Source organism: Carassius auratus, chromosome 17 (assembly GCF_003368295.1).
Source record: "Carassius auratus strain Wakin chromosome 17, ASM336829v1, whole genome shotgun sequence".
Classification (NCBI taxonomy): Eukaryota; Metazoa; Chordata; class Actinopteri; order Cypriniformes; family Cyprinidae; genus Carassius; species Carassius auratus.
Window position 1 is genome coordinate 17458889 of NC_039259.1, and position 15338 is coordinate 17474226.

Genomic DNA, 15338 nt, shown 5'->3' on the forward strand with positions numbered 1-15338 from the left:
CTGCATTTGATTGGTTCATTCTGTAGTGTGAAAGTTCATCACCGGTTTGTTTTGACTTTGCAGGACGCAGTATGCATTTTTGCTAAACTTGAGAGTGTTATAAAGCGGGTTTTGTTTATAACTAATGACGGGTTTATGACACCGTGTCAGGAGAAGAGCTTTGGATTGGTTTCAGACTGCTCAATCATGCTCATGTGTAAACGGTGGGTGCTGTGCTCGCTGAAGGGTCAGTATAGGAGCTTGAGCTCCTCAGCCTCCCGCAGGAGTGTCATGCCCGCATGGGTCATCGACAAATACGGGAAAAACGACGTGTTGAGATTCACCAAGAACGCAGCGCTTCCGATCATCCACTATCCCAATGAGGTGATCGTGAAGGTGCACGCGGCGAGCGTGAACCCCATCGACATCAGTATGAGGGGTATGTGACGGTCACATATCAACGTATTTATATGTGCAATTTCTTTTATGTGGCATTTAAAAAGGAATGCATGAAGTGGCATGACAATATATATATAAAAAAACATTTTACATCTGTTTATCAGTATACAGTATAATATTATCATGTGTTAATAGACCGATCCTGAAATCCCTAACCTCACTAATATATGTTCCAAAACACCTTAGCAACACCCTGACCCTAGCAACCACCAAGAACACCAGCATCTGCAGAGCAAGAATCTTTACTAATAATCTAAATCTGTATTCTTTATGAAACAGCCTTAAATGCAATTTTAAGTGAATTCATCCCCATCTTTGCACCAGTTTGCATATATGAAAAAAGGCATGTAAAAAAACAAACCACTTTATTGTGTTATTGTGTAAGAATGAGTCTCAAGGCATGTTGGGACCAGCCTACCTTAGACTTTAATGTCATAAATGCTTAAAAAAATAAGAGCATGTATTTTATTTAAATGTACAGTAAAAATATTAAAAGATCTTTGGTAAGAGTTTAAAGTGAACTTAATGAAGTCTTTGATGTTTCTTGAAGGTGGTTATGGAGCAGCTACTATGGCCATGAAACGTGACCCACTGAACATGAACCAGTCAGGCAGTGAGTTTCCTCTAATCCTGGGGCGGGATGTATCCGGAGAGATCATGGAATGTGGGCTAGATGTGAACTACTTTAAACCAGGAGATCAGGTGCCCCTTTCAGATATGATCTGCTATAATTGTAACTGTATCTATATAATGTACACTAATAACCCTAAACCACAAGTCGTCAGTTATTGAGGCCAGTTTCTGTTCATTTTTCTCTGTCAGGTGTGGGCCGCGATCCCTCCGTGGAAGCAGGGCAGCCTGGCAGAGTTTGTAGTGCTCAGTGCCAATGAGGTAATATTCAGACTCATGTTTTACATGATAAACAGATCAAAACATGGATCACATTAACACATGGATCATTCACATATATAGATTAAGAGCACAATGCCACAGTTGTCCATAATGCAATCTCTGTGTATAGAAGTTTAAAGTTCATGTCTGTGTGTGATTCAGGTGTCACATAAGCCCAAATCACTGAGACATGTTGAAGCAGCATCCATCCCGTATGTGGCAGCAACAGCCTGGTCTGTCATCGTCAATACTGGTGGTCTGAATAAAGACAACGGTTCTAAGAAACGGCAAGTACTAGTCTGCAAGTATTTCAGTCATTGACTCACATTGTCTGTTGTTTCTGTTGAGTGGAGTTGAGTTCATCCAGTTAAATCACATAGAATCAGAATATTATATATATATATATATATATATATATATATATATGAGTTGTTCCTCTCTGCTTTTTATTTAGCCTTTTTCTGTCTCTTGTTTTATCTCCAGCCTCTAATTATGTCTCTGTAGTATAAAACTGAATTAGCATGTACCAAACTAGATTAGGAATCTCAAAATATTTACTAAATGACATTAACTACCAGATTGAAGCATTCATTTTACAAATGTGCTACTTTATGTGGCAGATTCTTCTTACTTAAAGACAGCTGTACAATTATATGCAGGAAGTTCCACTTTGCTTGCTTCATAGTGATCTCAGCAGCACTTGAACACAACAAGGATGATTTTAAATCATTCTTACTTTATTTTTAGCGGTTTAGATGAATCATCATAGATGTGGAGTGAATTAAGACTGACTGTAATAGATCTGTCCTGTTCTTATGCAGTGTTCTTATACTGGGAGGATCAGGAGGAGTGGGAACCTTAGCAATACAGGTGATAAGAATGATAACGTTTAGCATTTTCCATTTTGCGTCACATTACGAATGATCTCTTGTATGACTCATCTCCTTAATGAGTAATAAAACAGATAATCTGTGTGTACTACCCTTGTAAGTGACATTTATATGAAGTTTTTGCTTCTCTGTAGATGGTAAAGGCCTGGGGTGCCCATGTGACTGTAACATGTTCCCAGAATGCCGAGCGTTTGGTGAGAGATCTGGGTGCTGATGATGTCGTGGACTACACTGCTGGACCAGTCGAAAAACAACTACAGACATTACAAAAGTTAGTTTTGGGTGACGTGTTTGTGACTTCATTGTTGAACTTGTGATTGTCATTAAGTTTATTTCTCTCTCTCTCAGGTTTGATTTGATTTTAGACAATATTGGGGGTGAAACTGAAAAATGGGCACTCGATCTCCTGAAACCCTGGAATGGCGCTAAATACGTTACTCTAGTAACACCGTTCCTGCATAACACAGACCGACTGGGCCTCGCAGACGGAATGATGCAGTCTGGAGTCACCATAGGATGCAAAGTGCTGAAGGTAGGGACTTCCCTTCCATGTGCGGAGGAAGAAAAACTGAGTTTCTTCTGCCACCCTCTTATTTTATGATTTATCTGTTTAGAAACATGACCTTTCATTAATGATGCATGTGTGGGTGAATTAGCAGCATGTATGAATCACTTAAGTGTCTTTCTTAAAAATAAAAGATGAAAGTAAGTGCAGTTCCTCCCACCCTTCTGTTTATATATACAATACCAGTCAAAAGATTGGGGATTTTTTTATGTTTTTGAAATAAGTGTCTTAAGGCTGCATGTATTTGACCAAAAGTGCAGTAATTTTGTGAAATATTATTTTCTATTTAAAAATATTTTAAAGGGTAATCTGAAATCTCAGCAGCCATTACTCTAGTTGCTCATGTTACATGAGCCTTCAGAAATGATTGTAATATGCTGAAGAAACATTTCTTATAACTATCAAAATTGAAAACCGTTGTGCTGCTAAATATTTTTGTGGAAACCATGACAATTTGGAGATTTTTTGATGAATAGAAAGCTAAAAAGAACAGAATTTGTTTAAAATATATATATATTTTTTCTTGTAAAAATCTTTAGTATTGGTCCTAAACTTACTAACCCCTCTTTGTAGATTTGTGTTTGTGTGTGTGTGTGTGTGTGTGTGTGTGTGTGTGTGTGTGTGTGTGTGTTTGTCGGTTCTCAGAGCACTCTTCTCAGCTGTTGTTGGGTGTTTTTGCAGGAAATCCATACTGGTCCCTTTTTTCTGACATTAAATCAACACACGAATGCCTTGTATTCGTAGTAGCCTATTACAGTGCAAACCTTTACATTTTGCATATGTATTTATGGTGTAAATTCTTTTTTTTTGTTAAATATCAAGCGAAATCCTGAAACTTTCCGCATCCCTTACATCTTCTCGTTTACCAGCTCATAGCTTGTTTACGAGCTCACTTCTAACCACCACACCACACCAGCACCCACAATCCACTTCTGCACAACCGAATGCAATGCATGTGAATATTAAAAGTTGATATATAGTGGATTTGGATGAGATGGAGCTCTTGTAAGTATGCAGTTTTTTCTCATGAGACCATCCTGAGATGTGACATGAAAAGCTGCAGACAAGAAAAAAGCCTATTTCAAGCTATCAGGAATCCTCAAGCTTTTAAGGCACTAGTAAAACATCTGCTGCTCTCAGTACTATTACCCGTATTTTTCGGACTATAAGTCGCACCTGAGTATAAGTCGCATCAGTCCAAAAATACGTCATGACGAGGAAAAAAACATAAGTCTCACTGGACTACAAGTCGCATTTATTTAGACCCAAGAACCAAGAGAAAACATTACCGTCTACAGCCGCGAGAGGGCGCTCAGCTCTATGTTCTCAGTGGTAGACTACAGGAGCACTGAACAGCATAGAGCGCCCTCTCGTGGCTGTTTTCTCTTGGTTCATGTCAAATTAATTTTGATAAATAAGTCACACCTGACTATAAGTTGCAGGATCAGCCAAACTATGAAAAAAGTGCGACTTATAGTCCGGAAAATACGGTAGTATATGACTACAGATCTATGATTTGGATATTTTTTGGCAAATAAAAATTGTCAGAATACATAGCTACTAACAAATGGAAGAAGGTGCTTTATGTCCCTAAAAATAGTAGTTAGGACAGTCAAGGCCACCTTCAGAGACATGACCCACCTTTTTCACAGCTTTACTCCACCCTGTCCTGTGGCATATAAGGACAGAATACATGATTTAATGAATGTATATAATGGTCTAGAATGGATGAAGGTAGAATGAAAAAGGAAATCAAGAAGGGTCGGGAACCTAAACTTGATCGCTTGATACCTTTTCACTCTTTTGTGGAGTTGGAGATGTGGACGTAGAAAGCTGTTCAGTACTAACTCTCTCTCTCTCTCATTCCCAGCACCTCAGGAAAGGAGTGCACTACCGCTGGGGTTTCTTTGCTCCCAGCGGTCCTACGCTGGATGAGATTAGCGAAATGGTTGATGCTGGAAAGGTACAGCAGCCTGAGTGTGTCTGATGTGTGTGAGAGACTCTTTCTCTTCAATTAGTTCTCTGACAGTTAGTTAACGGTCTGCTTCTATACACGATTCTCAGTTTTGGCACCTTGGGTTGTTCACACTGACAGCGATTTAGAGTAGCGCAATCCCAAATATCAAAACTCAAAACATGTCATTTGAGCTCTGAGTGATTTTCTTTCTTTTTTTCTTGGATTAACATTAAGTACACTGACACAGCAATGGGCTCCTATCATCACCGCCTTTCACCCCACTAGCCACGGCCCTGGGTAGAATGCAAAATGTTTCAACCCAAGTATTTCATTCAAATGTAATTCTAACAGGAGCTGCAGGAGTCAGATTTGACTGATCACGTGTTGAGAGGAGAGATGGCTGACAGATCATCCTGGAGGATTTGCCAGTCCTGAGCTCATTGACAAATATCCGATCTTCCTTTACAGTGTGCGTGTGATCGTGAATTTGTCAAAGTGAAAGTGATAAACAGCAAGTGCTCATTCAAATATATTTAAATACTCCGCATATTAACGGCGGCTCCCTGATGCGCAAATATTATATGCAGTGCTAAAATGTTTGCGGGACTAGATATAAAAATCACGGGAGCGAGCAATAATAATTCAGCGGGATTAAAAAAACAGTCCTGTCCAGGGCTTTAATACAAAAATGTGCACAATGAATGGCAGTTGTAGAAAGCAAAAGCTGAATCCTGGACATATTTCAGCGATTTAGAATTTTATTTTTTTAGGTCTTAAAAGAGGACATATGGTCACTCTACACAGGAAGAAACCAATTCTTTATCAAAACAGAATGGCATCTTATCTTTAGCAGCAATACAATATATCTGTGACCACATTTGCACATTAACTGGGGCTCTGTGTCTTGTGCGGTGTCTTTGAATGCAGAAACTTCATGGTGGGAACAACACTATGAAGAGTTGCTAACCTTATGATAGCCATCGGATGTTGCAGATAGCAGACAGACACGCTAGACAAACACATCATTGAAAGAGTAGCTGTGTGATTTATGAATTTAATTTCAGACATTTCAGACAGGTAAGAAACCATATGAAAAAGTTCAAATTTGATTTGAATATAATTAAACAGCATTTAAGGGAACTCTTCTATAATGGGAAGCAGAAAAAGTTACAAAAAAAAAGTTTACATATCTAAGGTATAAAATAGCAGTGCAGTGTAGAGGCAGGAAATTGATCTCATCATTTCCTTTAAAGCATGTGTTGTTATGCCTGCATCATGTCCTGTGTGTTTGCTAACCAGCTATGACTTTTTCCGTTTGTTTTGAGAAGATATTCACGATAAGACAGTGACAGTGTTGGGCTATACTTCCGTTAAACCTGTTGGAAGTCTAATGTGTTCATCTGTATTTGTATTAGTGTTACTATCACTTCAGATTGTAGATGTTAAAATCATAATCAATTGACATTTGAAAAGGAGTTGAAGTAAATCAGTTCAGATCACAAGACACTGTAGATTTAGCATGAAGGTGACATGAACTCAATACAGGTACAGTCAAAGCATAACATGGTTCTTGTGTGGGTCAAACCAGCATCTTTTTGTTTACCAGCTCAGTTTAAACCGCACCACAACACACACACACACACACACACACCCACCTCTGCACAACTGAATGCATTGCATGTGCATATTAAAAGTTGCTATTCAGTGGATTTGGATGAGATTAACATGACACCAATGAGTCATTATCACATTAAACTGCAGGCATGATTCAAGTCCTCCCAGGACGTCACATTTCAGTTCTGATATTTGTGTTCTGTTTTGTCGTTGTAGGTCCGTCCTGTGGTGGAGGAAGTGTTCTCATTTGCTCACGTACCCCAAGCCTTTCAGAAAGTAGAACAGGGTCATGCTCGTGGCAAAACTGTGGTTTCCATCGCTGAGGACAAAAAATAGTAGCTATGGCTACCAAAAACATATGCCAGCCCAGGACTATTTTTGAAAGTGTCCGTTGAATTAAAAATATTTACCTAATGACGAGTTTTTTTTTTTTTTTTTTTTGCATTACCAAAATTAGCAGACATGTCCCATTCTTTATTTGAAATACATTGCTGGTATATTCATAAACGACTTAAAGTCAAAACAAACAAACAGAATAAAAAAGTTTTATTCTAAATGTAACAGTGTATTTTGGAAATATGGGTATGGACACAAAAAAAACTTAAATGACTAAACGCATCAGAAAATGTATACACAAAACAAAAAAACAACCTAAAAAATCTTTGTAAAAGAAAACAGGCTCAGAGAGTAAGAGCTTTCAAATGAATGGGAGTTTGTGAACAGGACTGAACTGATACCAGATCAGCACATTTAGGAGAAAACATTTCTTTAATGTTCTGATATGTGCAATAGTGCTTTATAGACTTACTTTGCAGAATATTCTTATACACTAAAAAAATACTTGGTACAGCAACTGTCAGTAAGTTCCCACATTTTGATTTCAGCAAGTTGAAATGGCAGGTGAATAGATGCTGCCTTACATTCAGTGAGGTCTATAATACCAGTTTGTCTTCTCATTCATCTCAACAGCAGTTGCTCATCTGCTGCAAAAACTCTTTTTTTCATGAGTGCTCAGTTCTGCAGCCAGGTTACTTTGAGCCAATCATCTGAGATATATATATATATATGTGATTAATTACTCTGGAGCCACAAGAAAAGTATGTCTTGACTGCTGATTGGCTGATGGCACTACAAGAACCTGTACGAGCCCTTTACTAGTAGTGACCATCATGAAAAAGCCTATTTCAAGCTATCAGGAGCCCTCAAGCTTTTAAGGCACTAGTAAAACATCTGCTGCTCTAAGTACTATTAGTATAGGACTATACTAAGCATCTATGATTTAGATATATTTTTGGAAAAAAAAAATTAGGTCAGAATACACAGCTGCTGATAAATGGAAGAAGGTGCTTTTTGTCCCTAAAAAGTTTTTATGACAGGCAAGGGGTAAACTGGGCCATACAAACTTGACTAACCTTGGCTCTTTGCTGAAAATGAACAAGGTCAAGTAAAATGCAGCTACATGCAAATCCTGATGCTAGTGCGCCCCCTTTGCTACTGTTATTGCATTGCAAGCAGGACAGTACCTCTTGTTTCTGGGCCAATGCAGGATTACAATAAAAAAGTACTAGCACAAAAGATGAAGAAACTACTGCAGGTCTCATTAAGGTCCTTGATGTAGTCGATGGACTTCTGTTGAACATCCAAAGGTACATCATTCATGTAGACAACTAATCTAGATGGATGATTTCAAAAGATTTGGTCCTGCACACATTCTTATCGGGATAATGATCCCATCAGTGACAGATTCATCAGAGTCATTAATAGGTTATAGATTCCCATCATCTTCTCAGCGCACAAGAGTCTCAGATGATTTCGGGTTTCTTCTAAATAGCAGGCGTTACAGAAATGGCTCTGATTTGACTGGAGCACTAAAGGATTTCCACAGTCCATCTCTGGTTAGTTTTCTGCTCGTCAAAGGTGTTGAGAATCACCTGGTTTTTATCATACTGTTGGCCACCTAGATGAAGAACAGATTAAGAAGGTCAAATTCCTTTTGATTTCAACAGCCTTTTTAGGTTTAAATTACACTTTGGATTCAGACTTTTTTACAGAAATTAATATTTTTAGTCAGAAAGGATTTATTAAACTGAACAAAGCTGACAAAATAGACATTTATGTTACAAAAAACTGCCATTTCAAATAAAAGCTGAACATTCTAATAATGGTGCACCAAATCAGAATAATTAGAATGATTTCTGGAGAATCATGTGACACGGAGGACTGGAGTAATGGCTGCTGAAAATTCAGCTTTGATATTACAAACTGCATTTTAAAATATATTTAAATAAAAACGTTATTTTAAGGTGTAATAATCTTAGACAATATTAGTGTTTTACTGTATTTTCTATCAAATAAACGCAAATAAAGGTGGACAGACAGGGTGTAATACATTAAGTGGCCACTAGATGGAAGCACTTAACAGGTTCTGCTGTGCTGACTGACGTCATGGTGGCGCTCAAGTTACAGAAATTTGAACCACAAGCAGCCTCATTCTGAATTCAGACAAAAAAAAAAAGAGATTGTTGTCACAGTCCAAATAAATAATTTACCCTAATTTAAATTTTTAAAATCCCGTTTTCAATCTGTTCCCTTAAAATCTGACCAATGAATGAATGTTTCGGTTGTTTGCGGTGGGTAGTTCAATTTAAAAATACATTTTGTAAAGATGCCACTCACAAAGGGTAATTTCTAGTAAAATAAAAACTTCATCAACGCATAATGACTATAAAACCCTCTAAAAAAAGTATTATTTTATTAGAATAGTTTGTGGCATATTATTAGCATTTAGTTAATATTCAGTTGAGTGTTAAATGCTAGCCCGATTCAGACACATATTTGCCTCTGACAAGATGATGTGGTATGTATGTAGGGCGGCAGTGCGGTTGCCCGAGCAGATCGAGCGCAGCTGCTAATAGGAATAACACACTGGTGTGATGTGACATCAGAATGTGTCATCAATAAGCAATTATGAGCTTGTCAGTGCAGGGTGCAGTTTTATGACTGACAGGCATAGACACACGCCCCATGTGCATGTGAATGTTTCTCTCTTTATTGTTCCACGCCAACCTTTCTGTTTCATTTCATTATTTTGTTTCATAGTCTTTTCTTTCATTCAAATGTATAAAGTACTAACCTTTGACCTCCAGCACAAGGTCGGGCTTGAGATTGTTGCGTATGATTCCGTCTCCTGTGATGCTCCAGAACTGATTGTCTTTGCCTGGTTCAGGTGAGACATTCAACCTGCCACCTGCCATCACCACACCTCCAGACGTCTCCACACAACAGTCCTCCACCATCTCAAGAGAAAACGCCAGAGAGATGGTGGTCATGATCAGTGACACAGAGCTAGAGTCGAAATCACTTGAGTACAGAATAAGATCTGAAGATGCGATCAAGTCGAGTACCTTGCAGCGCAGCAGTCCATTCTCATAGACCCATATCTGCTCTAGACCAGTAGTTTCCTCCAGCACTTGAACCCGCAGCAGCTTTAAATCATCCAGGGGTCCAGTCAGAGACATGAAGCAGCCTGTCTCTGCACTACGCAGCCGGAAATAAACACGTTTCTATTGAGAAAGACAGAAGAGAAATGGTCATGTTTAAACTAGCTTTAAGAGAAAACTACTATAAATAAAGTTTGCCTCAATCTGCGTGATAAAATCTAACCCACTTAATGCACTATTATGAAATCACAGGTATTAACGGTCTCCTTCTTGATTTACTGGAGTGTCTTTATGTCCACATTTTGTAAATGTGCTGGGTTTGCCTTGCCTTTATATGTGCGGTTCCCAAACAATTAAATCTCACACCTAAAAGCAGAACCATCTAAACCCCACTGGATCTGAACACACATCAAACATCAAGTAATTTTGCTTACTGACAACTAGACTTGGGCGGCGTTTCATACCTGTAGTAATGGACGCAGAGAGCCAATCTGCTCCCAGCCTCTGAACTTCTGCCAATCGCCGATCTCGCTGGGATGGAGCAGGACCTGACGACCACGGAAGTTGCTGTATTCATATAACACCCAGCTGATAAACAGAAAGAGAAAAATCTATTACTTTACATTCTTTTCTTATCCAAATGAACCACAAAGAAGAAGAGTAACACTAAATTTGGTGTTTTACACCTGAACCGAAATCTGAGCTTTGAATGTGCTTCAGAAACCACTCACATTCCTCCATTGACCAATAGAGACTTGACCCGTCCATCAATGCCAGCCAGAGACAGGTTCAAAACGCCATCGGTCAGAACTACTTTACGTCCTCTGAAGCCGGATTTATAGAAGAGTGTGATGGAGGACATAGAGAACTCCTGAGTGGACCGAGAAACATTTATATGTGTGTTTATTACAAAAATTCAAATATTTTAGTATAGAAACAATAGTCAGATAAGACATGACTGAAAACAATAATTGCAATGCTTTGTATCTTTTAGCCCACAAAAAACTAGAACACATTCGATTCGATTGACATCGGCATTGTCATTCTTGGAATTACAACAAATTCTCATCCTATTTAGCCAGATTAACAGTATGTTCAATGTTCACGTCTAGTTGTTTACGTTGGCAATGCCTAAAAATACATGATACAACCCACACGATCAATGAAAGTAATATATAGTGCCAAGACAGCACTTATCAGATATGAAAAGGGTCTATTCTCACAGCCTTTCATTCAGACCAAATTAAATATTCTGCCTAGCCTAAGGATCTTTGTCTTCTGATCCCATCTTCTATTCGGTACTCACATGTCCTACAGTGTGGACGGAGCTGATTTTGCAATCAGAGAAGAGTAAGCCCAGAGCCTCAGGATTGGGATATTCTCCTTCCTCCAGTACATACATGTTGTCGGTGAACTGTGGGCCATCGAACACCACCCAGCTTCAAGCAGAGACATGTACAATGAAATGGTGATTATTTTAAAACACTGTCCAATCTTGCTGAACTGTGTTTTGTACACATGTAATGTTCTAGTGTGATTCTGTTGTAAAGCAAAATTCTCACCTTCCAGCCAAAACTTTGCAGGACATGGGGTGGAAGCCCTCTGGCAGGAATGCCAGACTTTCCTCTAAAATCTGCATTGCTCCCTTGAACCCTGGTTCAGCAAACAACTGCACCTGAGAGTGTTTCATCAGAGCATCACATGAATGAAGATTAAACAAGCTTTTTAATCTCAAATCACTTTGATAAGATGTAGAAGATGATAAGAAAAATATATCTAGTTGACTAGAATAACTAGATCTTCACTTCAGTTAAAACTAGGTATCTGTGCCCGCAGAATTCATCAATGCACGTCACTCACAAATCTGTACACATCCTGCCTCCATCATCTCCATTTATCACATTTCTGATCATTCTTTCAGCTGTATGTAGGACTGTAGTATTCTGAGCTCTGATTAACATCCAATTACACTTTATGATTTCCTTTCATAATAAGATTCCATGTGCAACCATAACATTTAAACTCACCTTATATCTGGATAGTCCTTCAGCTTGTTCCTGAGGCAGAAAAAAAGAATTATAAGATGCCATAGGAATACAAAAACAAACAAGGTTTTATTGAGTAACAAATAAAATTGCAAAACAATAACATTGCAAAAATAGGGCAGATATTGCACACAAATTATTACCAAAACCACAGGCTGAATTGACAAAATCTTGCAGTTGTGTGCTCCCCAGTCCTCCGGACGGCCGTAGAGACCCTTCTCTATAACATACAGCTCGCCTGAGAAGCGTGCCTTCTCGAATGCTATCCACCTGTTCAGTCAGACGTTAAACAGTTAGATCTTTTTAACTCAGCAGTTTTGATCTCTGTAATAGGAGACACATTGAGTTCCACATCACTCACAATTTGTCACCAATTTCACATTCAGTAAGGAAAATATAGATAGCTGAATAAATAAATCTCAAGACGACAGGCAAAAGTCACTTATTATTTCTCAATAAGTAAACCACAGCCCTAAGTGTACAGGAATCATACCTGTGACAATGGGATTGTTAATCAGTGATAAATACTGTATGAACACTATTGTTTTAATCATCTCATTATTTTAATTTTATCGAAGAATGTTATCTAAGTCACACCCTTGACACTGACGAGCACGGCTTTAACACGTGTGCTCTTGACACAGGATTTTTATGTGTCTGTTTGCATGTGAAGCACAGGAGAGAGAAGAGGTGTGGGTGCACTTGCGACACTATTACTGAAAAGTCTTTGATTAAAAAAGATAACTACAGTATGAGTCTGCCTCAGGATATATGACACTTCACATTCATGTGCCACTCCTTCCATTATCAGCAGAGAAGAGCAGGTCTGGACTTCAGCCATGAAACCGCTTTAAAACATACCATACATGAAAAAAACAGATAACTGATAAAGCTTCCTCCTATCCTGTATACACTAGTATGTATGGTACAGGTTTATATATATATATATATATTCTGTAGTGCAAACAGTACAACAAAGTGATAAAATGCGTACCCTTGAATGCACAGCAAAATGCATTAATGTAAATTAAAATTGAAAATGTAATTTTTTCTGTGATGGCAAAGCTGTATTCTCAGTAGGTTCCTGCATCATCAGGATCATGCCTCATATTACCCTCCAAATGTTACGGGTTTGGAACAAGTAGTACAGCCGAGTGCATTTTACGACTGCTTGATTGACTTTCGCCAGAAAACCGTGTATGCCATTGAAAATAAATAATGTTTAAAGCGAATGCCCCTATAAATGGTCTTATTTTTATGATTTAGTTTTAATCAAAATGATGAGTGTGATCAAGATCACACAACAGAAGTGCGCGTGCTCGCTCTCTCTCTTTCTCTCTCTCTCCTTACCGTTAAGTAACTTGTGCATTGTTTTAATTATTGTACTTGTTTTTGACATATCCGACATAACTACAAAATTTCCAGTGATGAAAGGTATATTCAGTCCACAAGCTTGCGCATCTCCGGCACATCACGCTCAATCCACTCAGTGTGCTTTTTCAGCTCGCGCACGTCAGCTATACAAGCATTAATACTGAATGTTCAACATTATATTCATTGCATAAATACTTAGTAGACATCCATAATCTCTAATAACTCCATTCTGCTGTCTGTTGTTCTGTTTTCGGTGTTTCTACTACTTCAAATATGGCTGGTGATTTTTGTACACTTAATGAGTTAAATAATGAGAGAATTATAATTTCTGAGTGAACTACTTCTGATTTTATCTCTGTAAGCAGCTGCACACAAGGGCTAATAAACATTTCACTGAGAGATTTACAGCCGTACCAAGGTCGAGGGTTGTGAAAGAAAGAAAAAGTGATGCCTGAAGGACATCACAGGGAGCTTAGGTGTTGACACTTACACGCCAGAGAGGACTTCAACCGATTGTGTCTTTATGCCAAAGCCAGTGGTTTCCATGCTAAGGACAGGTTCCAGCAGGTCCACATTCAACCCTCTCTCGCTGAAATCCCGCTCACTGAACATTCTCACATGAGGAGTCATGAAATCCTACAGAAGGGCACAAACCATTATCACCTTAAATCAGCGAACATCAGAATAACACACATAAAGACCAAACAAAGTTTATTAATGCTTGTCTTCTCACCATGCCTTACTGTGAGGAGGTTATGAGGTTATGCTGTAAACTGTTTATTTAATATTAATCTTGAAGTCTTTGATTCAGAAAAGGTCTCCGTATACATACTGCTAACACTGGACGAATAGAGAGGAGCCTGTCTTCCAGTCCACCCCAGTCACTGAAGTCTGCATACTCTCCTTCCTCCAGAAGATACTGGCGACCCTCGAACCCTGGTGCAGAATATCCTACCCAGCTATAAATGAATAATAACAAAAATCACTGCTGGATCCAGCTAAAGGCAATAAAGCATCAAGAAATAAAGGTATGTGCAGCGCTACAGTAAATTGGTGACATATTGATGGTCCGGCTGCCTTTCCAGACCAAACCAAAAAAACTAAATCCGACAAAGTCAGCTGTACTGTCAAAAAGTTTTACTCACAGACCACTCAGTATCTTCATTGAGCCCACAGAACTCAGTCTCTTTCTCCTGGTGCTGTCAGGACTCTCAGTCTCATCTTCTTCATTCTGCTCTTCCTCTCCTTCATCAAAGTTGTAAATGTCCTTTTCGATCTCTATGCACTCCCCTTGAAACATTGGTTTTTCAAAGAGTAGCACCTGAATTCACATAGAAATATTTAGAATAAATGCCATGTATTCACATGTATTTTATGAGACACACTGGAACTTGTGAATAATACTGTGAATGTGAATAAATACTGAATGCAACACAGACCACCAGAAATTAATTTTTCATTTAGTGCCAACATTGATTTTGCTTTGATTGGTATAGTACATTTTCTACACTTTGTAACTTCATTTCAATCATGACAACTCTCTGAACATTTCATCATGGTGATGGATATATCTTGGCGGAATAGATATGCTACGCTGCTGCTAATTGCTGCTGCTTTGGTTATTGCTGTAGTTGTAGATTATTGCTGCTGCTGCAAGCAAGTACAGGAACTTGCTACTGCCAATGCATATGTTGATATGGTGTTATGAGTATATAAGACATACTGCTACTGCACAAATAGCATATAAAATAACCCATAGCAGATCTATACAGGTGGAGCTGGGGAAGGTGGAGGGTTTCATTTAAATACAAGGCATTAAGCTCACTGGCTGCATATGCAGCATGAACCAATCAACTTGTGCCAAGTCGTTTAACTCTCAGAATATAATCAGTTAAGTTAACGCCCTGTCAGCCAGCGCCATCTAGAGTTTCAAGACTGAACTATATATTATTAATTAATATTAATTTAAATAGCATACAATGAATATAAATCGAATAAAATGAATTCAAATGTTAAAATATATGAAATAAATACTTCAGTTAAATTCTCCTGAAAAAAAAAAAAACTATCACGAAAAAGATGCTTCATTTCATACAACAAAATACATAACATGTTAAGTGTTTG

The 15338-nt window shown here is 38.4% G+C and overlaps 2 protein-coding genes across 2 annotated transcripts in view; one reads left to right on the top strand and one right to left on the bottom strand.

Moving 5' to 3' along the window:
• Positions 1-18: 18 nt before the first annotated feature.
• rtn4ip1 (reticulon 4 interacting protein 1) lies at positions 19-6769 on the top strand. Its single transcript, XM_026286119.1, has 9 exons — positions 19-418; positions 989-1140; positions 1261-1329; positions 1492-1616; positions 2151-2199; positions 2354-2490; positions 2568-2751; positions 4655-4747; positions 6572-6769. The coding sequence occupies exons 1-9, from the start codon at positions 136-138 to the stop codon at positions 6689-6691; spliced, it is 1212 nt and encodes a 403-aa protein (XP_026141904.1). The 5' UTR covers positions 19-135; the 3' UTR covers positions 6692-6769.
• Positions 6770-6872: 103 nt separating this feature from the next.
• Positions 6873-15338, bottom strand: part of crybg1a (crystallin beta-gamma domain containing 1a) — a 39592-nt gene continuing 31126 nt past the window's right edge. The window contains 12 exon segments of the mRNA XM_026286120.1: positions 6873-8312; positions 9489-9651; positions 9760-9918; positions 10260-10383; positions 10527-10666; positions 11102-11234; positions 11358-11470; positions 11823-11852; positions 11984-12110; positions 13705-13850; positions 14047-14173; positions 14360-14535. Coding sequence (XP_026141905.1) covers positions 8224-8312; positions 9489-9651; positions 9760-9918; positions 10260-10383; positions 10527-10666; positions 11102-11234; positions 11358-11470; positions 11823-11852; positions 11984-12110; positions 13705-13850; positions 14047-14173; positions 14360-14535 — 1527 coding nt within the window. The 3' untranslated portion in view covers positions 6873-8223.

Excerpts from the sequence above, each read along its gene's own strand:
- rtn4ip1 (XM_026286119.1), top strand. The coding sequence starts at position 136 with ATGACACCGTGTCAGGAGAAGAGCTTTGGATTGGTTTCAGACTGCTCA. Across the intron at positions 1,141-1,260 it reads ACTTTAAACCAGGAGATCAG|GTGTGGGCCGCGATCCCTCC; the intron begins GTGCCCCTTTCA and ends TTTCTCTGTCAG. Across the intron at positions 1,330-1,491 it reads TAGTGCTCAGTGCCAATGAG|GTGTCACATAAGCCCAAATC; the intron begins GTAATATTCAGA and ends TGTGTGATTCAG.